This window comes from Nyctibius grandis, chromosome Z (genome assembly GCF_013368605.1).
Source record: "Nyctibius grandis isolate bNycGra1 chromosome Z, bNycGra1.pri, whole genome shotgun sequence".
Taxonomy (NCBI): Eukaryota; Metazoa; Chordata; class Aves; order Nyctibiiformes; family Nyctibiidae; genus Nyctibius; species Nyctibius grandis.
In genome coordinates, this window is record NC_090695.1 from 65,281,009 (window position 1) to 65,306,792 (window position 25,784).

General features: G+C 38.6%; 1 protein-coding gene across 1 annotated transcript in view; it reads left to right on the forward strand.

The window, feature by feature from the left end:
* The first annotated feature begins 428 nt into the window (after positions 1-428).
* SHC3 (SHC adaptor protein 3) overlaps positions 429-25,784 on the forward strand; it is a 67,388-nt gene continuing 42,032 nt past the window's right edge. Inside the window, exons 1-2 of the mRNA XM_068423198.1 lie at positions 429-968; positions 24,208-24,278. Coding sequence (XP_068279299.1) covers positions 429-968; positions 24,208-24,278 — 611 coding nt within the window. The remainder of the gene's footprint in view (positions 969-24,207; positions 24,279-25,784) is intronic.

Here is a 25,784-nt window from a genome sequence, read left to right on the forward strand (position 1 = left end):
AGGAAATTTGAGAATTGATTGGTGCTAGTGTGCTGTAAGTGGGTGGATGGTTTTTTTTCTTCTTTTTTTTTTTTTTTTTTTTTTTTTTTGCTACAGGAAGTGATTTGCAGTGTTCACTGAGCCTTTTGTTGAAAAGGGTCCTTCTCATTTGTGTGAGTCATGCTTTTGCTGTGAGCGAGTTGGCAGCTCTAAGCAGGACTGGGATCTCTGTCACAGAAAACTCTTACTTCACCCAACCTTAACGGGGAACCATAAGAAATTTCTTAAAAATATATATTTTTTTGTTCTTCCTTATACTGTCTTCTTTTTTACCCCAAAATCTTGTTATCCGTCCATGTTGTTGTGAATCGCCTGCTATGTTAGCACAGGCATCTCCTGCGTTGGCATCAGATTTGCCAGAACGTATGCAGGAAACCAGATAGAAGGGCATGCTTCAACGTACCAAGTATAACCGCTTCAGGAATGATTCGGTGACATCAGTTGATGATCTTATTCACAATTTGTCCATAAACAGCAAGGTCTCAGCAGTTGCTACGACTTCAACAGCACCTTCGTACCTGGTCTCACCAGAGGTTCTCCGCAAGGACCAAGAAGATGGACCCACCACCCTGTGTACCCTCATCCATAAAGTGTCCCACTTGAAACTGTCTAACACGAGCAGCCTTTTGGGTATCAAAAACCTCTCCTCTGCAGTAAAGGAGCTTGCTGCCTCCAAGTTGCAGGGAAGCTCGAGTGCTTCTAGCTCAGCAGCAGGGGCTTCAGACAACACATGTAACGTTGTCTCTGCCACTTCGTGTTCTCAGCAGGACGTGAGCAAGATGAGTATGGGGAAAAAACCACGGTCAGAGGAAATGCACCCAGGAGGTGAAGACTGGAATCAAAGCAGCAGCTTTGTCAATAAACCCTCTCGACGATGGCTTCACTCAAGTGAGAAGATCCTGGGACCTGGTGTGACGTACATTGTGAAGGTTGGTCCGATTTCTTCCATTCTCTGTTTTTATCAATGAAAAATTCTCTACTGATTTTGATGACGGGCTAGACAGGCTGAAAGGATCTCTATTTATGTATTCCTTTTTTTTGTGCATAATGCATGGTATGTAAATGCAGGAAGGCAGTGTTAGGAAACTGTGTTAATGTGTTAAATTAGAGCATACCTGCAAATAGGTTCTTTGTCAGACAATGTTCTACAGCTGTGTAAAAATACTGTTCCTAAACTAAAAGCTGGTTTTCTTACTTTTTGTTTTGGGGTTTTTTACCTTCTTCTGAATTTAGGTTTTCAGTCTTACCTAGCATACTGTGTATATCTTGGATACATAGGCTTTCAATATGTCTGGTGCAATATACAGGAGGAAAGAAAGACTCCTTGATGTGTGAAGAACTGTTAATCTTGCATGATATTCCAATTTGAAAACACCTCTAAAGACATGTGTGTTTTTAAAGTGAAATTATAATTGAAATCTTATAGCAGTAAGGCACAGAGCGCAATTCTTATCATGTTCCACAAATAGAAATACTGTTGTGGGTAGAGCAGGAAAATGCAGCTTGTTTTACATAATGAGAATGCAGCCACCTTAAATGTTATTGCTCTTTTCAGTTCATTGATACAGCATGTCAAGAGCAGAGAATCCTAGGTTTACAGGGTAATGTTTCTGTATGCTTTGTAAGTATTTTGAAATGATCTATTAAATTAGAGCCTTTGAGAGAAGGGTATGTGCAATGTTTTTGCAGTCAGGTAAGATTCTGGTTACACCTTCCAGCACAGTGTGCAGAAAGTGTAAAAATAACGTTGTTTTCCAGAATTTGTTCTTCAATCACCATGTTTTATTTGCCGAGTGGCTTCTGTATCTTAAGTGTTAAACTGTTTTGTAGCAGACTATTAATACGATTGCAGGTCTACTTTTAATCTCATCTTATTATGGGTGTAAAAGTCACAGTGTGACTTTATATCAGGAGGCTTTAAAACTGAGTGACAGCCTTGTTGCTTAACTCTCATCAGTTTTTCTCATCTCATTATCAAAAGCAGAGTGCATATTTAACAGTTGGAGCACCAGCGAGCAGTTTTCATTTCTTTCTGTTAGTGGTGGTGGTAGATTTTGCAAGTGGTAGTAGATTGAGTAAGTTGGCCGATTCAGAGCACTATTGAAATTGTACTGTCTTTTTTTACCGCTCTGAAATTTACTGGAACTGCAAAAGAGACAGTGCTGCCTTTCAGAACACAAATTGCTGCTCTGTTACTGTTCGAGAAGTGTCTCGATAAAAATAACCCACTGATGCTAGATATAGTGGCATTGAGACTCTATCGTTCTTTTGCATGGAAATATTCTGTTTGATGGAAGGTCATTTACCATTTTCCCATTAGCTCAGGGAACTCGACTGGTTTATTTGTTATTTTGCTTAGGATATTGTAAGTAGGCAGATGATGACTGTGAGAATTCACTGCTGCTGTTTGTTTTACCTGAAGTGATCATTATGAAGCAGAACAAACACAGTATTCATTTTCTTAATTTTTTCAGTGATTGACCTTCTGCATGCTAGAAGCAGCTGATATCCTTGAATTGAAAAGCAAATTAAAATTATATACAAGTGGACTTACATTTAAAGTTAATAATTAACCCATATCTAACACTGATAGTAGAACAAATATTTTAATTAGAGCAGCTGGTGTCAAATGTATGAAAGTGTATTTATACACATTATGTATATTAGAATTTTCAAAATAAATCGTTAGCACTATACAACTTACCTTTTAGGTGTTTGTTAATTTCATTAAAATGTATGCAATCTAGATTATTGTTTCTGTTAAAAAAATAGGGTAATATCATTAACTTCATGCTCTCCAGCATGTAGAGTCACAGAACAGTGCTCTAAATGTAAAAACAAAGGTTAAAAATAAATATAAAAATCACTGGTGAATGAATGAATGAAAATACACCTGTCCTGGTTAGTTCATAATTTGCCTATTCATTAACTACCTCAGAATTTTGCTCATCAACTGCAGCATTCATATAAATAAGAATAGAAGTGCAGTTCCTACATCATTAAACATTGTTAGTTCCCAGGACTTTTACACATTCAGACCATCAAATCAATAAATGGATAATGTACACTGAAGGGAAACATTCCTTGGATACTTCATGGCTATATTGACGAACTGAGGGACTCGTACCATGTTTAATTAGTACCATATGCCTTGCAGAAAATTCCATATGCCATTAGTTAAATGAGACAAAAATTAGATTTATTGTTAACCAGCAAAGCTTTTATCATTTTGTGTGTAAATGTGCACTGAGTTATTATTGTCTCATTACTTCACATTCAAAACATGAAAATTATGTATGGGACAGGGTAAATTGTAAGTACTGGGCAGTTTGATAACTTACATTGCAATCTTCTGAAGTAAGAGACACAAAGTTCCTATGTGCAGTGTATGACAAATCTGTAACCTTACTGCTGTCCCCACGTTTTCACGTATTACCCATTTTTAAAATGGGCAGTGTAACTCTAATGTTTAAAAATGAGTGTAGGATTATGGTAAACAGGAACTGTGTTCTGATCTTCATGGCCTGCTGCGATGGAATTCTTTTCAGCCATAAAAATACTGGCATTTCCTGTATTTTTTTCTCTCCCTGTACATTTCATGTTGCATTTTTATATATAATTTTAGTGGGAATATTTTCACAAAAATAAAAAATATTTGCGTAACAAATTAGACAATGACTATAGCCATACTATAGGACATAAATTGGTGAGGTACTGATATTTCATCTAACACTACTGCTGAAAGCAGTTTAACAAATTATGGATTAATGAAAAAAGAAAAAGAAATATTTTGCTGTGATGGAAGTCATTGAAGAGCTCAGTGTTTTCCCTATAGAGGTACTGATTACTATAGAGAATGATTATAAATGTTCATGTTGTCAGAAAAACAAATACATATGATAAAAAAGTGTAAAACTGTGTACTGTAACAGTAGTTAAATGTTTCAATGAAATCTGTTTGTTTCCAATGATAAATGTCTACTGATGAGTTTAATTGGGTAATGGCATAGACGTTTTGGGTTTTGTTACATTTAATTAAGAGCACAATCAACAGTCAAGAGGCATGTGTATGTCTGTCTTTAGGTAACTCGTGGCTGGGTTTTGTAAAAAGCGTTGGTGAGCTTAAAATGCTATTTCTCAGCAGTTCAAAACTAAATAAACTGAAAATACTATAGCATAATTTTATATCTCTATATACAGTATATCCAAAAGAGCTAACGAGCCATAGACCAGGACAGTGGTATAGAACAGACACGGGTAAATCTAGTGTTAAAAATCAGTTATAAAGCTAGTGTCTGAGAGATGGGAAGGAAAAAGAACTTCATCTAAAAGAAGCACCACAAGCCAGGCAAATAATATTTCAGTGAAAAACATATTACATTATTAATATTATAGCAAAGTATCTAAAGAGTATAATCCTAACTATAATTATTTCTTTAACATTTTAACACTTTCATGTCTTGGGAGGGGATAACAGTGATTTACATCTGGTGAGGAAAACCAGCATCTTTTGTGAAGCTGTTCAAACACATTACCAAGTAAAGGCTTCAGTTCTGCAAACATTTTGCACGACACTGTTTACAGGAACATTCTCATTGAAATAATTGAGGCTACTCCTATATGCTGAAAGTTAAGTATGTGCTTAAGGATGAACTGAATTGATGTGTTGCATGCCCTTACTGCATCCTTTTACTCTGTGTATTCCCTTCAGTGTATATGCAGAGCAGCTGTGATTTTAGCACATCTCTGCAAGTAAATGCAGAATTTACAAAATTACTTTTCTCTTTAGTGGCTAACCCAGACTGCAAAGCGTAGCCTCAAATGGAACTAACATGGTAGAAACTGCAACATACGCGGCCTTCCCCTGGAAGACTTCAGGGCTCTTCGGAAGAATGTTTCTCTTTTATTTTTCTTTCTGTTGTAACCAGAACTGATTTTCTGCTGGTTTAAAGTAGGAGCAATATACCACAGCTTTGTGGTGGTACTCTTTGCCCACCTGTTTGAAAGGTATCCAGCATAGCCTGTAAGAAAAAAAGAAGAGGGTTCTTGCTTCTTTCTTACTCCTTTAAATAGACATAAAGACAATTCACAATCTACTTGTTTGGTTTTTTTTTTTTAAAAAAAAGAATATTACATTACAGCAAGACTTTTTAGTTTCTCTTTTTGGTTGATATTAAATTTATGTTCCTTCATTATAGAAAAATTTGTGAAATTTGTACAAGGTTTTTTTGTTTCGTTTTTTTTTTTTTAAACAGATTTAAATTCTGCTTCTATCAGTCAAGTTGCAGTAGTGTTAATGGTTAATCACTGATGGATTGACATGGCCTGAGTAAAAACATACTCAGTAGGATTTTGTGCATGTGATTCTAATAATAAGGAACACAGTCCCAAAGCATCCTGTTTGTAATGAGGTTTACATGTTTAAGAAGTGGGTTGTGTGTTTCAGCCATATGGTGATAATAGGACTGAACACTGATCCTTTAGTTCAGAGTCTGCTATCCTTAACCCCAGTACCCGAACAGTGTTAGCCAGAGCTCGAAGACTTATGAAACTGGCTTATCATCAGGGATTTTAAAGCTGCATGCATGCAGGTTAGGGGAGAGAGAAGTAAGTGACAAAAGACAGCATTGGTTTTAGCAACTAATCCCTCCAAGTATGCCATATTCCTTTGCAATCAGTTAGTATCCTTTGCACTTTGTTTCACTGGTATTTAGGCTATGAAAGTACGATATTGATGCCTGTTGGATCTGTCGAAAACCTATTTTTTTGAGCTCCATGGATCTGGAACACCGTGGGTCTGTTGTACAGCCCACTGATATGAAAAGACCATTTCTCACAGAAATTAAATCACATCCTATGAGCAGAAATCATACAGTATAGTCTTTAATTATAATATTATTCTAATTACATGAATCGAGTACTATTACTGTACATTTGCACACCTTTCATAGAAAGCAAAGCACGTAATGATTTTGGTACTGAAGGATTCAACTCTCAATGTGAATGTCTGCTCTGCAGTACATTTGGAGTGTTTGCAAAATGCCTTGGAAGCTTTGGCATAATTTCCACACCTAGGGTTATTTCATGAGTGACACAATTTGGGCACTGTTAATATTGATTTGAATAGTTAAAGTCAGAACTGTATTTATTTAAAGCAAAATTTATACAGTCCTGCTAGTTATTTTCCCTTTTTAAAATCCACAGATGAATTTAGCTCGTCGGTTTATGAGGTAAAACTGCATTCAGACAGAATTCCTTCTCTGTTTTTCCTTGGAAATTGAATTGTTTGTTTCTTTACTTGTCTTCAAATAACGATTACAGTAAGAATACCATGTGCCCATGTAAATATCTGCTGCTACAAACATAAAGAAAACACATGGATGAACTGAGATCTTCAGGGAAAACCCATGCCTGCCTTTGCTGCTGGAAACTTTGTGCCTCTGTCCCAGTGACACGGCACTCCTTTGTCCCATAGCCACGTAACCCATTGAGGAACCTTGACTCCACTAACACACTAGCTATACTTGTGCTGCAGCCTGGCTTCATTTTATAGTAGAAAGTTGAAGTGAATGCACAAAGTATCAATCTTAAATTTTCTTGGTGTTTGCAACAGGAAGAAAATGCAGATCTGCCCTGGGATATTGCCAGAGACAACCAGCCTTCCCAGCTACTGACACTCTTTCAGGGTGATTTACTCCCCTAAGCAATGAAACAAATACCATAGTGGTAGAGGAAGAGGAGTTCAGTATTGCTTCTCTGCAGTTCTGCACAGTCATGCAATATTAATATTTCTTTTATTCTATATATTTATGACAAAATGCGATGCAGCTCTTCCTTTGGCTGCTCCAGGCACGTCTGAGGCAGAGCCTGTCCATTTGAGTTGTGATGGGAATAATGATGGGACTCAGTGCAACCACATTTCCGGTCGTCACTTGTTTTCAGAGGGAGATGGGTGCAATTCAATAAGGGTAATCTAGAATGTTTGTTTAATAAGTGATAGATAGTCCTCTAGATTTTTCAAATAAGTTTTCGTAGGGCCAGGAAAGATTTCAGTCTCAAAAGGCTGACTCAGACGATCCAAGTCACAGCTATAAGTTTAAAGACTAAAAAAAATCCCTTTGAAATTAGACAGGAATGGCAAGCAAAAAGATAAAAGGTAAAAATAAGTAGGGTATAGGGAGATGCAAAGAAAATAATGTTCAGTAAACAGAAAAAGGTGTCTATTTGCTGACAGAGGGATTTTTGTCTTTTTCTGTTATCTCAGAACAAATCCTGAAATTAGAGACGTAAGTTGACCCAATACCTTAAATAATAAGGACAAGGCTGAGAGAGAGGTATTTTATCTTAAGATATTGTCTTAACTTGCTCAGCACCACTTCTGTCCTTCTGGATATGTTTTTGTACTAACATGCCTTTATTCCCATTTTTGCTCTTATGAGTGTAGGAATTATACAAGGGAGTGCATGTCTCATTGGACACCAGCGTCCTGACTGACATTTGTCACTGCATACCTCTGATGAAGTAATTATCTGAAACAGAATTGTTTCTCTTCTTATAGAAAAGCTGCTTTAATTAACCACGGTACCCTTATCTTCCCAAGAAATTAGAGTGTTTCAGAAACACCACCTTTGCCACCAAATGTAGGGGCCATGTTTTGTTGCCACATGTCGAGGGCAGATACTACAGCGTCGTTCATTTTTACACTTTTTTCTAAAGTCTGAGCAGGAGGGAAGAGAAAAGGCCAAGCGAATAAACTGTGCAGAGTCTCCTTCTGAAAGGAAATAATTAAGTGTGAAGCTGCACTGCAAACACCCCAATAAACTGTTAAAAACGTATCAGCCAAGTGTTTTGAATCCACCCAAAGACTTTTATTGGTTCAGAGGCAGAAACTATGAAGGCAGTTCCCAGTGTGGTCCTGTTCCTAGATGACTGTTATCCTTAACAACACTCAGGCATGATGAAAACCTTCAGAATTAATGAGTTTTACAAGGGCCTGGTATGAAATCAAGCTGCACTGGCAGATGCATTGAACCTGTTTCTCTTACAGCACTTCTGCAGCGTTAGGAAGGCAACGAAGTCTGGCTCACTCTATTGTAGGTTCAATAATAATATTAATAATACCTAGCTCCTATGGAACACTCATTGTTAATAGATCCTCAAGCTCTACAAAGTGATGTTTGTTTACAAGCTTAATACAAAGTACTCTCTAATGCAAAATATCTTTTGATTTTACTGAAGAGGAAATAAAGATGTAGAGGATTTAAGTCATTTGCTTGAGGGTGTCCAGGAAGTTATTGACAGAGGTGAGACACTTCACCTGCTGTGCTCTTCCACCAGTCCTGTAAAGCTGCTAGAGTGCAGGTCTGGTGCTGTAAAAGGTCTCCAGCTGGGTAGGCAGAATAGGCAAATCAGAAAATATCTTTTGTTTGCAAACTGAGCACGTTTATGACAGGAATTAGAATAGAAATTTTGAAGGGACAGAAAGACAGCTTTGCTCAGGTCAGCAGATGCTGCCTTTGAATCCTGGTCTTCTGTGATGCACTTGCAATAGCTGTCGAAGAAGGTCACCCAGCACACAGTGCATGCCACAGCGGACAGGGAGAACAGAAGATTCCCTATGAAATGCATACCTAAAAATGTTTTGTAAAAAACAATAAATTGTTTATAAGCTGAAAGTTCATGTGATGTATGGATATTTTGCAGGATCAGAGTTGTGGAGAATACCCTCGATACAGTGAGATACAAGATAGGTTTTGTTCGTGTTAGTGACTTTGGTATACGTTGTGAGTTTGACGTGAGCAATATTTATGAATGTATTTGTTAGATCAGCATTATGAATTGCAATTCAGGTTGCTTGATGATACGCAGAAAGAGCAGTAAGTTACGTGGGAGGTGTCTGAAGAAGTAGAATTGATGGGAAGCCCGTAGTTAGGTGCAGCAGACTTTTCAAGTTGAAACAAGATTGAGACTACTTAAAAAACTGTTATTTATGTAGTGTGGATTACCCCTGGATTTGAGACTGTTCTGTAACTATTCATTTGTTACAGCAGTAGTTGTATTGGATAAATAGCCTGCACATGAAGCAGGCCCACTCTGGAAGAGAAAACTTAAAATACTGATTGTTGAAGATGTATCTTTCTGTCATTTTGAGCCTTTTGTACTCATAAAATAAGCAGAGAGCACTAAGTAAATAGAAGTCTCTCTTGCAATATATTTATTTCTGCTAGGGAGCTGGAAGAGCAGGTCTGCTCGGTGCGGGGGCACAGGCTGGGAGCTGCAGGTGCCCATCCTCAGCTGACACTGACCCTGGGCTTTTGGGACGGGGTGGTGGGGAGGGGTCCCAAGCAGGGGTGGTTGGCACCATTAGGGCCTGATGGTGCCCCCAGTCCCCCAGAGCTCCTCTGCTGGCATTATTTGTGGCCTTCATGCTGCAAGAAGACCTTTTAGAGATTTTTTTCACGTTTTAAATCCAGCCTGGGACTCCTCTCACCTTATTCCTCTGTTCTGCACATTGGAGGGCATCTTTTGGGCATTCTTACTGTGAACACAAGTAATTATAGCTTAAGCATATCAAAGTTAAAGATTGATAACGATTCAGAAAAAAGATGTGTTTTAATTGCTGGACTCTTGTGATGAAGATCAGAGGTACATGTAGCATTCATATAAAAAAAGACTCCCTCTCCCTCCATGTTTTGTATTTTCAGTTTTGACAGTGACAAGTCCTTTCTAAATAACACCTGCCAATGTACAATTTTGAAAGCATAGCCATATAGTGTTTCAGATACCTAGCGTAGGTTTATATTCAGCATAGTGGAAAAGCAGCTGTTAGATCTTCCATCTTCTGGGTCTGTGCTTTAATAATACTCCTCATCAAGCAGTTCTACTTAATGACTGAGGTAGTATAAGTTCTTAATAACTAGATATATTTACAGTGTCCATATTTATGGTTTCAAATGTCTAATTATGATTTTCAGCTATTGACACATAACGTTTTGGCTGCAGAAGCTTTTGCGTGTTTGTGTTAAAGGAATTCTGATGCAGAACATAAGCTGCTAGAACTGATTTGCATGGTGCTTTAAAAGGAAATATATCTTAGTGGATATTCAAGGTAGCAAGCAAAACAGTCCTGAAAGTGTTCACTGAATTAAAGTATGTAACTGTGAAAATGAAACAATTCGTCTGTGATACTGCAGTGCATACTCTAAGTGGTTCACACCGATTAATACCACACTGCAATAATTGCATTCGCCCAGTATTATATATTTTAAAAATTAAACCTGAAAAGTATAGAACTAAAGTTTTTTTCCAAATTGAAAGTTTTTTTCCAACATTTTCCAAATGTTTCTTTTTTAAAGAAAACTTTTGGCACATACAAAAAATTGAGGCATAGTGCAGAACATGTTTACATTTAAAATAATAGAATACATCATTGTCCACTGTGTGCACTTCTGATTCTAGCATTTCTGAGTTTTTGCATGCAAAACCATATATCTGTAAAATAAGAATGTAAGAAATACTGTACATGCAAAAATACCTATATGGGATTTTTGTAGAAACTTGCGAAAGCCCAGTCCATTCAGCATCTGTACTGTGTGAATAGTTTTGAGTGCGATGTTAGCAATCTTATTGCATCCACATACAAGTCAGAAATAAGAAAAAGGTATTTTATTTGAAGATGTGATGTTTTCAGCGTCATTTGAGATGGAGATTAGAAAATTGTCAGAAGCAAAATTTTCTTCCCAGTGGTATCTTTCCCCTTGCTAGCAAGAACTGAGACCTTAGAGTTGACTTAAGAAATTGCTTTTCAAGATAAAATAAAATATATTCTTCTTCCCCTAGCTGAATCCTTCACCCTTTTTTTTAAGGGGTTCTGAATCCTTACTGTAGTAATTCAGTCGTGAGATGCTGCCAGAATGCTTTCACAGGGGACAGATGTAAAACCACTATTAGTATCTAGTGAGAATGGTAGACATATCCTGAATAGAATGGGTTCTTCTTTTCTTACGGAGGTTTACGGAATAGACTTTTAAATTGTTTTCTTACTGGTAAGATGCCCCATATTCTCATGTTGTGTGGAAATCTCTACAGCTACTCCTCTCTGCAACTCTGATAGAGTAAAAGTAGAAAAAAATCCAGTTTATTCTAGTAAAATCAAGTGAAAATACATTCTATCAACGGAGGGAAACTATACTGTGAAATATGGTGCAAATATTGCATGTTGTTGCACAGCTTTTCTTCAGGTATCTCCTTTCCCCAGCAACTGATAATATTTAGTAATGTAAAATCTTCATCATACTCCAGAGATGTGTTAACAGACATGGAAAATATTGCCTAGTATTCTTCTACCTTCTGTCCTGGTTTCTTTTGCAAATACTGTGCTCTCTCAGTGCCTTGTTGTCAACAAGATACGGAGGCATTCAACAGGTTTCCATATCTTCTCTAAGACCTCTTTTTTAACATGAATCCTTAGCTCCTGAAGAAGGACTTTACAGGTTTTCTGATCTCTGTGGTAGAAAAAGGAATAGCCTATTTCCAGCTTTTTCAGTGTTGGCAGATCTTGGTATCTTTTTCTATGTAATTGTATTTGTCAGTTTATTAATAGATATATACAGCTGCCCGCCGAAACTTTACAAGTTATAAATATTTATATACTACCATTCAGAAATAATAAAAAAATAAGCATTTCCTTAGACATAAGGATTCTTGATAAATATTCTTAATAACAGTAGCACCGTATATTTGTGCATGCTTGAAGTCAATATATATAGGATTTGAAGGTCTGTGTATACATTAAAAAATACATGCATATACATAATGTATATAAAATAAAAGTAGGTATGCATAAATGAAAATTATTTTTTTGTCATGTTAAGGTGGATTGATTATTTTTTATCATTTAAGAACTCCGTGCAAGAAGGGTGTGTGAAATAGAACAATATAGTTGCCTTGCTTTGTTTAGAGGCTGATTTTTCTACTGGCAGTGGGTTAGACTTAGGATGAATTTATTTACATGAAAAAGTTTCGCAGCCTTTCAGAATTAATTACTCAATGCTAGGCACTTTGTTTTGTAGTTGATCCCAGAATCCCTCTGGAAGTCAGTCTCACTTTACTTACGATTGAAAGCCTTTATGAAACTCTTCAGGAAATTCACTGTAAAAGGATTTACATGATTAAAGCTAGACATCTAGCAAATATGCAGTGACTCACAGTCATGCAGTGAAAATTTTAAAACGTGACCTTTCTTTTTATTATTTTGTACTGTGGATGCTAAACAAACACTGTTTCTTTTTGGTACAGTGAATCAAAATATATCAAGGCACAGATATATAGAGAAAGTCTTATTTTCATGCATTACGAAAATGTTTTATAAGTCTGCTATGATAATTAAATCAAGAGCTTATGAAGGCTACCTCTTTTACCAAAATAGTTTAATAGCGTAATTTTAGCACATTCCTGCTATTGAAAATCCAAGCATTCAGTTCAAAGTATAAAATAGAGAAGCAATACATTGTAAATATCACAAGTTGCCAAAATAGCATTGAATTATACTAAAAATAATGTGTTAATTAACAAATCAAAGTATATAAATCATAGAAGTAATTTCTGGGAGGTACTGATCTTATGCACAAAATACATGTGTTTGCTTCCTAAATCCCTTTATTATTACAGTTGTGCACATCTGAGCCTAGTGTTCAAATAGGATAAGGAGTTTGTTGAAAGAGTAGGCTAACATTCACCAGTTAAGAATTGTTAAAGTCCACATATATAGGGACATTTAAAATATTTTTATACTACAGAAGCCAGTTATTGTACAAGAGGAAATAGGAAAGAGCTAGGATTCAGACAAAATTTAGACAAAAATGGAGGTATTCTTGGAAGAACTGTGTTCTCCTTTCACTCATTATTGAAGAAGTGAACCACCTATTTCCAAGAGAAATGCAACTGACAGTCATATCCATCATCGTTTGTACTAGTTCAGAAGCTCTGTTGGTTTACTTGTCTCATGGAGCAATTTGTGATGATAAATTTACAGCCGAAGGGTCAAGGCTTATTTGTAGCTGAACCCCGAAGAAGACCTGTTTTTAGATTTTCCGTTCCATTTCCATTCAATCAATCCTTACTTAGAGTTTTCTGTCTAGATTAAAACATGCATTCTTTAATGAGAAAAAACCCTTTGGGGGAAATATTGATTCACTGTAAAGCTCTATACATGATTACTTACTGGTATAAAAATTACCAGCTGCAGAAGTATGAAAGCACAGAAGAGTGCCATTCTGTTTTTCACAGCAGCATATGTTTATGACACATTTTTGGTGTTAGATTCTGACAATGTCTAAATATAGGGCCTTTCCCTCATTCAGAACAAGGCTGCAAGCTTTTCTTTCCTGCAGGATTGCTGCTCCCCCGAGCAGGTGTGCCCTTGTGCAGACACCAGGGAAGCATGGGGCAGAGATACAGAGCAGGTCCCTCAGGATATGCTGGTAGAACACAGTCATCAGGTGACCTCAGAGATCTACCTCTTCAAGTAGTCCTGAAGATGTGGCTTGCCCCAAGGGGAGGGAAGGGCAGGAGACTATGGCACGGCTGGGAGAGTTAACACTCAAGTAAGAGCTCAATATGCTGCTTCTTGATAGCTAAGCAGAGCATTTAAAGACAAATATTTATATCCCAAACTACCAGAGAAACTGAAATCTCTAGCAGCTGACTTAAAGCTCTGTGACTACTGCTCATACAAATTTATTTCACTCTGAATATCCAGTCTTGCTTCTGCCCACAGTTTTTTCTAATATTGTAACTCACCCTACATTAGAAATGTCACAGAACTAATCTTCCATTCCATCCTTCTGCTTAAAATATCTAGGTGCACTGACATAAATCTGAACGGTTGTGTGCATGTAAGACCTTCTTCCCACTGCGCTGCTGTCTGCTCAGTCAGTGGTAGCCAGTATTTGCCAAAGGCTGCCTCTTCTGCCCGACGAGTGCTTTGCATTAGCAGTAACAACTGCAGTGAAAGAGTGTCGTGCAGACTTCTGCAGTGCCAGAGTTTGGGCTGGATGTTGGCCATGGTGATGGCAGGACAACGTACAGTGGTTCTCCACCTATGAGGAAAAGGTTTGCCCAAGGTTTGGCAAACACCTTCTTAGCACTGGGCAGCTATTCAGGTTAAAAAAAAAAACAACAAAGAAAAAGGTTTATTGCACATTAGAGTACAGGCCTTCAGAAAATGCTGACTTTTTGGTGACAGAAAGAAGTACTTCCGTATACTGCTACTTTTTGTCCAGTTTGGCCTCAGAAGTAGTTCCGATGCCCCAGTGGGCTGGCTGACTGTTGAGTCCAGAAAGATTTACCGAACTCCCACCAACATCTATGTCCCAGTCGGGTAGCTGAGCCACATCCTTAGGTCAATGACCAGCATCATATGTATAAAGACCCTTTATATATACTCTTTTTCAGTCTGAATGCAGCACCTCTATATTTAAAAGATCTGAAGTGTAAATTCAGCCTTAGGAGCTTCCCACAGTCTTCAGTCCTCATAACTGCTCATGACATCAGCTTGTGTCCTATCTCTTGTCTGCTGTACTGATGGAGTATGCAAAACAGCTTCAGTCTTTGCTATGTAGAGATGTCTTCAGAGTACCCCTCCTTCTAAAGCGATCTTGTTACTCAGTGTGAATTCAAAACATAGGCTGCCTCCATACTTAGCCTGACTAAGTGAACCATTTACCTGTTTTGAAAAGGTTTGAAAGTCTTTCTGGTAACTGTCGAGAGGATTTATGCTTTTCAAGCTGATGTATAAGCACATCCTATTTTATATCATTACTATTATATATTGTATATTATACATTGTCCAGTTAAGCAACCTGGACATCCATAAATCCATGGGCCCTGATGGGATGCACCCGCGGGTGCTGAGGGAGCTGGCGGAAGTCATTGCTAGGCCGCTCTCCATCATCTTTGCTAAGTCGTGGGCAACGGGAGAGGTGCCTGAGGACTGGAGGAAAGCGAATGTCACTCCAGTCTTCAAAAAGGGCAAGAAGGAAGACCCGGGTAACTATAGATCGGTCAGCCTCACCTCCATCCCTGGAAAGGTGATGGAACAACTTGTCCTTGGTGCTGTCTCTAGGCACATCAAGGATAGGGGGATCATTAGGGGCACTCAACATGGCTTCACCAAGGGGAAGTCATGCTTAACCAACTTGATAGCCTTTTATGAGGACATAATCCGGTGGATAGATGATGGTAAAGCTGTGGATGTGGTCTATCTCGATTTCAGTAAAGCATTTGACAGAGTCTCCCACAGCATCCTCGCAGCTAAACTGAGGAAGTGTGGTCTGGATGATCGGGTAGTGAGGTGGATTGTGAACTGGCTGAAGGAAAGAAGCCAGAGAGTGGTGGTCAATGGGACAGAGTCCAGTTGGAGGCCTGTGTCTAGCAGAGTCTCTCAAGGGTCGGTACTGGGACCAGTTCTATTCAATATATTCATTAATGACTTGGATGAGGGAATAGAGTGCACTGTCAGCAAGTTCGCTGATGACACAAAACTGGGAGGAGTGGCTGATGCACCGGAAGGCTGTGCTGCCATTCAGAGAGACCTAGACAGGCTGGAGAGTTGGGCGGGGAGAAATTTAATGAAATATAACAAGGGCAAGTGTAGAGTCCTGCATCTGGGCAAGAACAACCCCATGTACCAGTACAAGTTGGGGGCAGACCTGTTGGAGAGCAGCGTAGGGGAAAGGGACCTGGGGTCCTAGTGGACAGCAGGATGACCATGAGCCAGCAGTGTGCCCTTGTGGCCAAGAAGGCCAATGACATCGTGAGGTGTATTAGAAGGGGTGTGGTTAGCAGGTTGAGAGAGGTTCTCCTCCCCCTCTACTCTGCCCTGGTGAGGCCGCATCTGGAATATTGTGTCCAGTTCTGGGCCTCTCAGTTCAAGAAGGACAGGGAACTGCTAGAGAGAGTCCAGTGCAGAGCCACAAAGATGATTAAGGGGGTGGAACATCTCCCTTACGAGGAGAGGCTGAGGGAGCTGGGTCTCTTTAGCTTAGAGAAGAGGAGACTGAGGGGTGACCTCATTCATGTTTCTAAATATGTAAAGGGCAAGTGTCATGAGGATGGAGCCAGGCTCTTCTCAGTGACATCCCTTGACAGGACAAGGGGCAATGGGTGCAAGCTGGAACACAGGAGGTTCCACATAAATATGAGGAAAAACTTCTTTACGGTGAGGGTAACTGAACACTGGAACAGGCTGCCCAGAGAGGTTGTGGAATCTCCTTCTCTGGAGACATTTAAAACCCGCCTGGACGCGTTCCTGTGTGACATGATCTAGGTAATCCTGCTCCGGCAGGGGGATTGGACTAGATGATCTTTCGAGGTCCCTTCCAATCCCTAACATTCTGTGATTCTGTGATTCTATTGGAAACATAGTTTTATACAAACTTATGTGAGTGCTGTCAATACTGCTAAGTATTAGCTGTTGTTAAAGACTAAGCATTATTAGCAAATGACTGCAGTTAAAGGTAACCGTGCTTAAGAGGATAGCCCCTGAAGAAGCTTACTGGGTTTGTGGGTAACATGCAATGCATCCCCACTGTTATTTAGCACACTCTCCTTCTTTCCTTTCCTTCTTTCCTTTTAATTTTGCTTTGCTAATGGGAGAATCTGGATGAAGAGGAACTCAGGAAGATCAGTTTTCTCTGTTTGGGCCATTTGTTGTGATCAGGATGAAGAGCCGCTGTTTCATAGTAAAAAGAGGATTCCCACAACTATCTGGGTGCAGAGCCATGCCTCCAGACCTTCTCTGCCTCCCACACAAATCCAATGAGCTAGCCTGGTACAGGGCTGTGCACACTACGTCACATTCAAAGGGTGCAAAACTATTGGTATGGAGTCTGTATGTCCTTATATAGGCTGCGTGAGTAAGGATAGAAGATTTGTCTGAAAAAATGCCAAGCAGTTACCTTTCCTCCTGAAGATCTGGAAGGAAAGCTCCTCCTGCCACATGCCAATATCTTCCCAGCCTTCTGTGGAAGTGCTTTATCATAGGCTAAGGCATCTTGCTATGGGTAACTCAAAGGATAGTTATGTGCATTAAATGCTAGGTATAACTCTGTACCCAGTTTATGTTAAAAAATAGCAAGGACTGTATTGTTACTGTATTTCTTCAGAGAGCTTTTTGTCCATGACTTCTTACTGCCTCTGTTAGCAGATGGGTACTATGAAGTACCATTTGGTGATGGAACAGATCATCCTGAGTGCCATTACACGGCACACGCAGGACAATCGGGGCATCGGGGCCAGCCAACATGGATTCATGAAAGGCAGGTCCTGCTCGACCAACCTGGTCTCCTTCTATGACCAAGTGACCTGCTTAGTAGATGAGGGCAGGGCTGTGGATGTAGTCTATCTAGACTTCAGTAAGGCATTTGACACTGTCTCCCACAGCATCCTCCTAGACAAACTGGCTGCCCGGGGCTTGGACGGGTGGACTCTTCAGTGGGTTAAAAACTGGCTGGATGGCCGAGCCCAGAGAGTGGTGGTGAATGGGGCAAAGTCCAGCTGGCATCCGGTCACTAGCCGTGTTCCCCAGGGCTCAGTTCTGGGGCCGGTGCTGTTCAATATCTTTATAGATGATCTAGACGTAGGGATTGAGTGCACCCTCAGCAAATTTGCAGATGACCCCAAGCTGGGTGGGAGTGTCGATCTGCTGGAGGGTAGGAAGGCCCTACAGAGGGATCTGGACAGGTTAGATAGATGGGCCGAGAGCAACGGCATGAGGTTCAACAAGAACAAGTGCCGGGTCTTACACTTCGGCCACAACAACCCCATGCAGTGCTACAGGCTGGGGGAAGAGTGGTTAGAAAGCGGCCCGGTGGAAAGAGACCTGGGGGTGCTGATGGACAGCCGGCTAAACATGAGCCAGCAGTGTGCCCAGGTGGCCAAGAAGGCCAATGGCATCCTGGCCTCTATTAGGAATAGTGTAGCCAGCCGGTCTAGGGAAGTGATCGTCCCTCTGTACTCGGCACTGGTGAGGCCACATCTTGAGTACTGTGTTCAGTTCTGGGCCCTGCACTTCAAGAAAGATGTTGAGGTGTTGGAGCGAGTCCAGAGGAGGGCGACCAAACTGGTGAAGGGTCTGGAGGGTCTGACCTATGAGGAACGGCTGAGGGAGCTGGGGTTGTTTAGCCTGGAGAAGAGGAGGCTCAGAGGTGACCTTATTGCAGTCTACAACTACCTGAAGGGAGGTTGTAGTGAAGTGGGAGTTGGCCTCTTCTCCCGAGCAACTAGCGATAGGACAAGAGGACATAGCCTCAAGCTTCGCCAGTGGAGGTTCAGGTTGGACATCAGGAAGAATTTCTTTTCAGAAAGGGTTATTAGACATTGGAATGGGCTGCCCAGGGAGGTGGTGGAGTCACCATCTCTGGATGTGTTTAAGAAAAGACTGGACATGGCACTTAGTGCCATGGTCTAGTTGACAGGGTGGTGTCAGGGCAACGGTTGGACTCGATGATCCCAGAGGTCTCTTCCAACCTGATTGATTCTGTGATTCTGTGAAGTACCCGTCAGACTGGCAACCACCAATCAGAGAGTTATTTTATGGATTGGCAAGGATTTTGTATTGCCAGATGTGCCTGAAGTATTTCAGAAAAATGTATTTTTCTCACTTTTTCTCTCAACATAAAAGTTTCATGTTTTCCTGAGTTTATAATGCTTCTAAGATTCCACTGTCTTCACAAAATTTATAAATTTACTGCTACAGGTTACTATGTACTTTAATCAAATACATATCACAGCACTATGATCTCCTTATCAAGTAAAGAAGCAAATGTATGTTGTGCTAAGCTATCTTCTCTTTTTGTGATCTTTTCCTGCTGATTAGCTGAGCTAAGTAATTTGTGGTGCATTTCTCAGTCAAATTAGTAAGGTATTCAGGGCAATAAATGTTCAGTTAAAGCGCAGTTTAAAAAACTAGGAAATATTGTGGCACTTACTATTATTTTTCTTTTACTTATTTTATTTTATTAAAGGGAACACCTTCTGATTACAGTTCCTTGTTCGTTTTGGGTTTTTTTCACTTCAGTGGTTTAGAGAGTGAGTATTGTAAATTCAGTTAAGCTGGGAAATTAATCTAATATGATAGCAAAAGGATTCAGTTTTACTGTTTCATGTTAATTTGCTTAAGAGAAAACTTCATTTTGTAAGATACTTGCAATTATCAATCCTGCAGTTTCTGGCTATGACTTGGGTTGCTTTTGGTTTTTTTTTTTTTCTTCCCCTTTTCATGCATCAATATGGATATTGAAAAACCTGACTGGGTCCACAGTTACATGCGAACAAACTTAACTCTGGAAATCAAGTCCTAGGCTGTTACTATTTTCCTATTCTGTCGTCCTTGTTAGGGTGTATCTGGGCTTGAATCTTAATATGATTGAGGGTAGATGGCAAACTTGGAAGTAAGTTGTAAGTATTGTAGAACATTGCAGAACTCTCAGTGCTCATTTTACAAGCCCCCTTGGCTGTTACAGGTGATATGTGAAATTAGAAGGAACTGTCATTTTGATATATAAATAAATGCATGTTGCAATAGAAGCAATATAATCTGAATTTGAAATAAAAGCTCTTATTTTTAAACAAGGAAGTCCTCAACTGGAATTAACTAGTACTAGTCAATTCATACTACTTATTTACTTTCATGGCATACTTTAATTCTGTACTAGCTCTTTGGCTAACATGAATAAAATGCAAAACAAAAAAAAACCACAAAACCAACCAAACAAATAAACACCCCCCCTCAAAAAGGAATCGGCATATGTAGGCATATGACTTGAGATACACATGAGGAACAGATGTGGCAAGTACAAAGATGCTCATTTTTGCACTTGCCAAGTAAAAGCACAGCTTAAGCACTTGCAGCGAATTGACCAGCTTATTACAGCGTATCTTATGTTTCAGAGATTTCTATATTCAAAAATTCAATCTATACACCACCTAGAGCCCTGGGAATCTGAACCTATTTTTTGAGCCCCCAGGCTGTTATCAGCAGCTATGCAACACTAGTGCAGATTTCAGATACATGGATATTTGAAGGCATGGGCTAATTTTTGGCTGGCACTGCCGCTGCATGCCTGTTTGCTGATGTAACCGTGTTATTTCTTACGTAACTTGCACGAGGCTCTGTGTGTTGCAGGTACAATCTGCAATATTGTGAACTACTCAGATTTGATGACAGTCACCTGGTTACACAGATTAAAAACCAGTCTATCTTAATTTACTAAAAGACCCATGCAGTTTTGGTGAGCTAATGATACTCCAGTAGTTCAGACTCAGAGATTAGGAGTCCTTATTTTGTTTGAGAGTAGGTGACGGGCAGATCTTCATGCTACTCGTGTTCTGGTCAGACACTTGTCTGCTATTAGACATGCACATGCCATTCAAACGTTCAAGCATTCAAGCATTTGTCACTCCTAGGTTGGACTGCTGCAGTGCTGTATGGGGCTGCATCTTGCTACGTTTTTATAAAAATATTTGTTGCTGTTGTTATTACTAGCTTCTGACTCAAACAATGGAACGTTTCTTCCAGTAACTTGGTGTTTTGAAGAGCTTGTTAGGAAATACTGAACAAGGTTGTTCATGTTCATGGAGCAAAAGGCATCTCTGACAGTGACCACCCTTGTTTACCTTTTCTTTTCGCTTCAAGCACATGAATGCATTCAGCGCTCGTGTGTTGAACTGTCTGTTTCTGACAAATGTTGGGAGAACTCAATACCTTTTCTTACACAGGGTACAGTAAAAAATTTTAGTTGTTAAACACAAATTTTCTGACTGAGTCATGGAGAAGACAGAGGTACTTTAGGGAATATGGAAAAAATCTTCACCTATGGGACAAACCAGAAGCATGGGATATATGGCCTTCTCTTACATTTACCTGGAAAATGGTAACTAGTAAGGATGTTGAAAGCTCATGCAATGAGAGCAGTGTGCCAGGAGTATGTGGCACTCTGCTTTTAGATTTACATCAGCGTCCTGCAAGGTACTGTTTAGCATGCAAAGGACTAGTACTAATCTGAAACCTCTGAATGGGAAGGTATTCATTCATATGAAAGACTTTTTTCCTCAGGGCATAGTATCATTCAATGAAGGTATACAAGCTGGGAACTCATTCAAATATCAGAAAGGAGACAGAAGGCAGAACTTTATCTGAGAAAGCTTGGAACTGGTAGTCCCAAATCTTTCTAATTCAAGGTGGGCTGCGTCTCGGTATATTTGTTTCCTGAGCAATGAGAGGGAGGATGCTAGTGGGAACTCATAAATATCACAGTGCACAGGAGCTGATTGGTTGGCATATACTTTAAGTGCTGGGTGAAGAGGAGCTTTTTTAGAAGTAGACTGTTTTATAACTATATTTTAAATGTTTCATGGAATGCCTAAAGCAAAAGATAGCATTTCTTTTTAATCAAGATATTTATTTGTTGAAATAAATGAATAATTTATTTACTTGCTATCTTGGTTGTATGTCTCCTTTCTGTGGATCCTTGTCAGGATGTACTTCAAATGGATATTTTTAGAGAGCAATGTTGGTCTTGGGGAATAATTGAAGCATAGCAGTAGGTGAGTTATATGTCCCTGTAGTTGGCCTTTGGAGCTTTTGAATGTCAGTTTTTATAGTAATTTTGTTACTTGAAAACATGCCGTGGTGATTAAGTGTTCGCATCTTTTATCCCAGAAAATCAGTTGCCATCTTTGCCCTGATCAGTCAGGAATACTGCAAGCCTTACTATGTTGTGTTCAGCTGTCTCCATGCTATATATAAAACAAGTACAGGGTAATTTTTCCGTCTGACCTTCCTTCAGTCTGGTTTTGTCTCTACTTTTGTTAATGCAGATCAGGTAGTATGACTCAAAGGAGTTAAATGCACGCCTTCTAAGTATATTTGTCGAATTATTTGTGTATTTATTTTGACAGTGATGTGTATTCGCATGTGTTTGTGTATTTATTTGCATGTCTGCATGTACTTGTCAAACTGCCTTCCAGAGTTTGCTTCTAAAATGTTGGACCTGGTTCTCAAACTTGTACAATTACTTCACTTTAAAAGACTTGTGGCAAATATAGATAACTGAAGGAGCAAGTGCAATCCAAGAGTGTTTTAGTATTGAGTGGTCTAAATGAACATGTTAATGAAGTAATGAAAACCAAGTATTTCAGTAACAAAAAAATCACAGGGATACCTTTGAATAGTTATACTATTTACAGCATATTTAATTATAAAAGTATCTCATATGAAATAAATATTTGGAAAAATTTATCTATAAAAGCATCCCAGAACTAAATCAAAATGACACAAAAAGAGTACAGGAAAACATCTTTCATTGCTCTATACTGGCATAAGTTACCTGACTTAGTTGATTATCTCAATTGATGTTTAATGAACTTCATCTCCAAGCAAATCAAGTCACCCTCTGAGATACTTAAAAGTAGAGTTGATGGCTTAACTTCCTGCATCAGAGCATGAAAATGTTGTGCTGGATGCTTTAAATACTCAGGCAGAAGTGTATGTAAAAAAGAAATCTACTTGTAATAAGGTACAAGGGTTACCTAATTTTGCACTGATAGTGGAGCGGTGATAATCTGAACAGCTTGTGAGTATGACCCTTAGCTTGAAAGCCCCATGTGCCAAGATCTCTATAGACAAGACATTTTCCACGAGGATTTTACAAGCTTTTCAAAAAACATACGACTGCAGGAGATTTCTAAAGAATTCTAGGAAGTCGATCTTGAAACAACCCTTCCCAGAAACCGTGAGCTATTCTGATCCAAGTTTGAGCAATTTAATGAATAGGAGTCACCTGATAGTCTAGTTTCTTTTATTCAGTGTTGTAATGACTTCATAACATTTGATAGCAATAAATTAAATAATAATGGACATGTGAAAACAAACTAGATACTCCCTCAGCTTGTAAACAGTTTGTGACATACATGTTTCTATAGAAAAAGCATAGCTGAAATTCTAGATATTATGGTTACTGATGTAGTAATTCTCTAATTAAAAGATAATTTTTTCAGTATAAAATTCCCAAACAGACACAAAATGGTGGCCTCACTTGATTTTTTGCACCAGTTTCTTATACAAATAGATATAAAAACTGATATAAAACTGATATAAAAACACAACGCTAGAATAATATTATCAGGCTCATTATGTAAAGAGTCATCCCTGTTTCCCCTGACTTTCAAAAGCCAGGTGTGTGGTTGAATACTTAGCCTACATGCCAAGATGCTGACATGGGATATGCCAGTCATGAGCTGGTTTGTACAAAGCTACTGTCCAAATATCTGACAAGAGCTGTAGCTACATATAGACTTTAGCACATGCAAATTATGCCCACTTTTGGAAGCAAATCTAGAAGATTCACCTGAGTTTTTCTCACTCCTGTGATAGATACGGTTATATTTTAACATATTTTCTGACAGTACTCCCTCTTTTTCATAGAGATGCAGGGCAGAAATCTGGGTCAATAAGTCTGGTCTTTTCCTAATATTAGCTAACCTTCATGTCATTCCTCTCTTGAATGACCCTGTTGAAGCCGTCTCCCAGCATGGTTTATTAGTATATTTTGTTAGCATTTTCCTATATCTTTATACTAGTGTCATTAATGAAAATATTAAGTCCCATCTATTCCTAAGCTGGTTATTATGGAGTCCTCTTTGGATTGCTGGTGCTTTTTTCAGCTTTCCCTGCTATCATTTACCTTTCTTGTTCTAAGTCTTAGTTCTCTCCCTCTTAAATAAGATTTTCCTACTAACCAGTGCTAAATGAATTTGCTTTACTATGCTTCCTTTTTCATGAATGTTGTTTTTTACTTTGATTAGTTTATATCTAAAATGGAAGAAAATTAAAAAGCACATCAGCACATTACGTACTAGGTGTATTACAGTGATTAAATTAAACGTAAAAAGATATGTTGAACCAAACTTGAGACTTAAATGAAATAAAATGTTTATGGAACAAATCTGTGACATACAAGAACATAATCATAAAAAACTACCTGACACATAGTATAAATCAAATGTAAAAATAAGAATTGTACAATGCCTTTTAATGATTATCTGTATTTTCTCCCAGAACTCAAGAATAATTATAATACGCTTTCCAACTGTCTCTTTTTCCTTACAGTACTTGGGGTGTATAGAAGTCTTGCGCTCAATGAGATCTCTTGATTTCAATACTAGAACACAGATTGCAAGGTAAGACATTGTACAAGTATGTTTTTTAAAGTAACTTCTGAATTGTGTTCCCAAAGTGGAAAGGCCAGGAAGATGGCAAAACATGTAGTACACAATTTTTTGATACCGTAAGTCCACTTTTTTATTTTGGTTTTACAGGTAAATCTCTTGCCTGGTATTAAAGTATCTCCAACAGGGCTTAAAGGATATTTCCTTTGTGGTCTTTTGATATGCCAGGAACTACTTTAGAAAATTTTTGCCTGTTTGTTATGCCAAATAAGACTCTCATATGGGTACCAATTTCATGACATTTAAGCCAGTGAGAATTAGAATACACTTAAAATCTACAATACATTTGTCAAAATTAGTCTAGGGATCTGGTTTGAAGCCGTGTGTTCATAGGTTTTAATAGTAATTTCTTACAAAAAGATGTCAGATTACAAACTGGCTGTACAAAGGATATAAATGAAAATATATCACTGCAATGATAGCAGAGACAAATGAAGGAATGTGGTCCTTTCCAGACTATATGTAAGAAGCAAATATACATAAGTATAGCACTATCTTAAGAAGTGTCCATGAATCATTTATTTTCTAGGAGACTATTTTCTGGGAACTATAGGAAATAGTGTTTTGCAGGCATTTTCACTTGAAAAGTGGAACTCATTGATTTCAGAGTACTGTAACACTGACGTCTTCTAGCAACTGGAGACCGAGCTTTCAAATTCTGGCATCGAAATAATAAAGTAATCCTTTCCAAAGGAACACATATAAAGTGATATGACTGGATACAGTGCTTGAATTTCACCTCTTTGAGGTGTCTTACAGTTGCTGAGAGTCTGTCATAAACCATTTGTCACACCATATACAGCTAAGTATTTCTTTCAGTAAATGAGAAAAATTACTTATTTTTAGGCTTGGATGCCAATGCTATGATCTATATGCATTGACTTTGAGTTACACTTGCACACAACAGCTTTGAACTGGACCCTGTAAGTCCTCACAAAATGTTCATCATTAATTTGTCAAGATACTGCACTGATAAGGGCATAAAAGCACAAGGACAGGTAAATGACAGAAATCTGTTTTTTGGGCAATGTAGACTATGGAGGCATTTGAGAATTTTACTACTGCACTTTTTCGAACCCATCGTGTACATTTCTGTGGTATTTACAGCAGTGACCTTTTAAAATGATTTCATGTCTAAGCAGACTTGTAGTTCCAATGCAGGTGGCACATTTGCGTTTACCACTTGGAAGTTAAATGATATTGCTTATGAAACAGTTGTGATAGTTATTGTTTTTGTATTCTATACCTGAAGGTGAACTGAATTCAGATTTATTTTTCTGCAGTCTCTTTCACTATATGTCTTCATTGGAATGGTGTTGCACTTCTCTTATTATCTAGCTTAAAGGCACAACTCTCCCATTAATACTTAAGCATATTTGCTGATATAAAGCAATATGGTCTACACAAAAAATGTATCTTTGTCTTATAGTTCTTTCAATAAAAAAATGATTCTTGGCT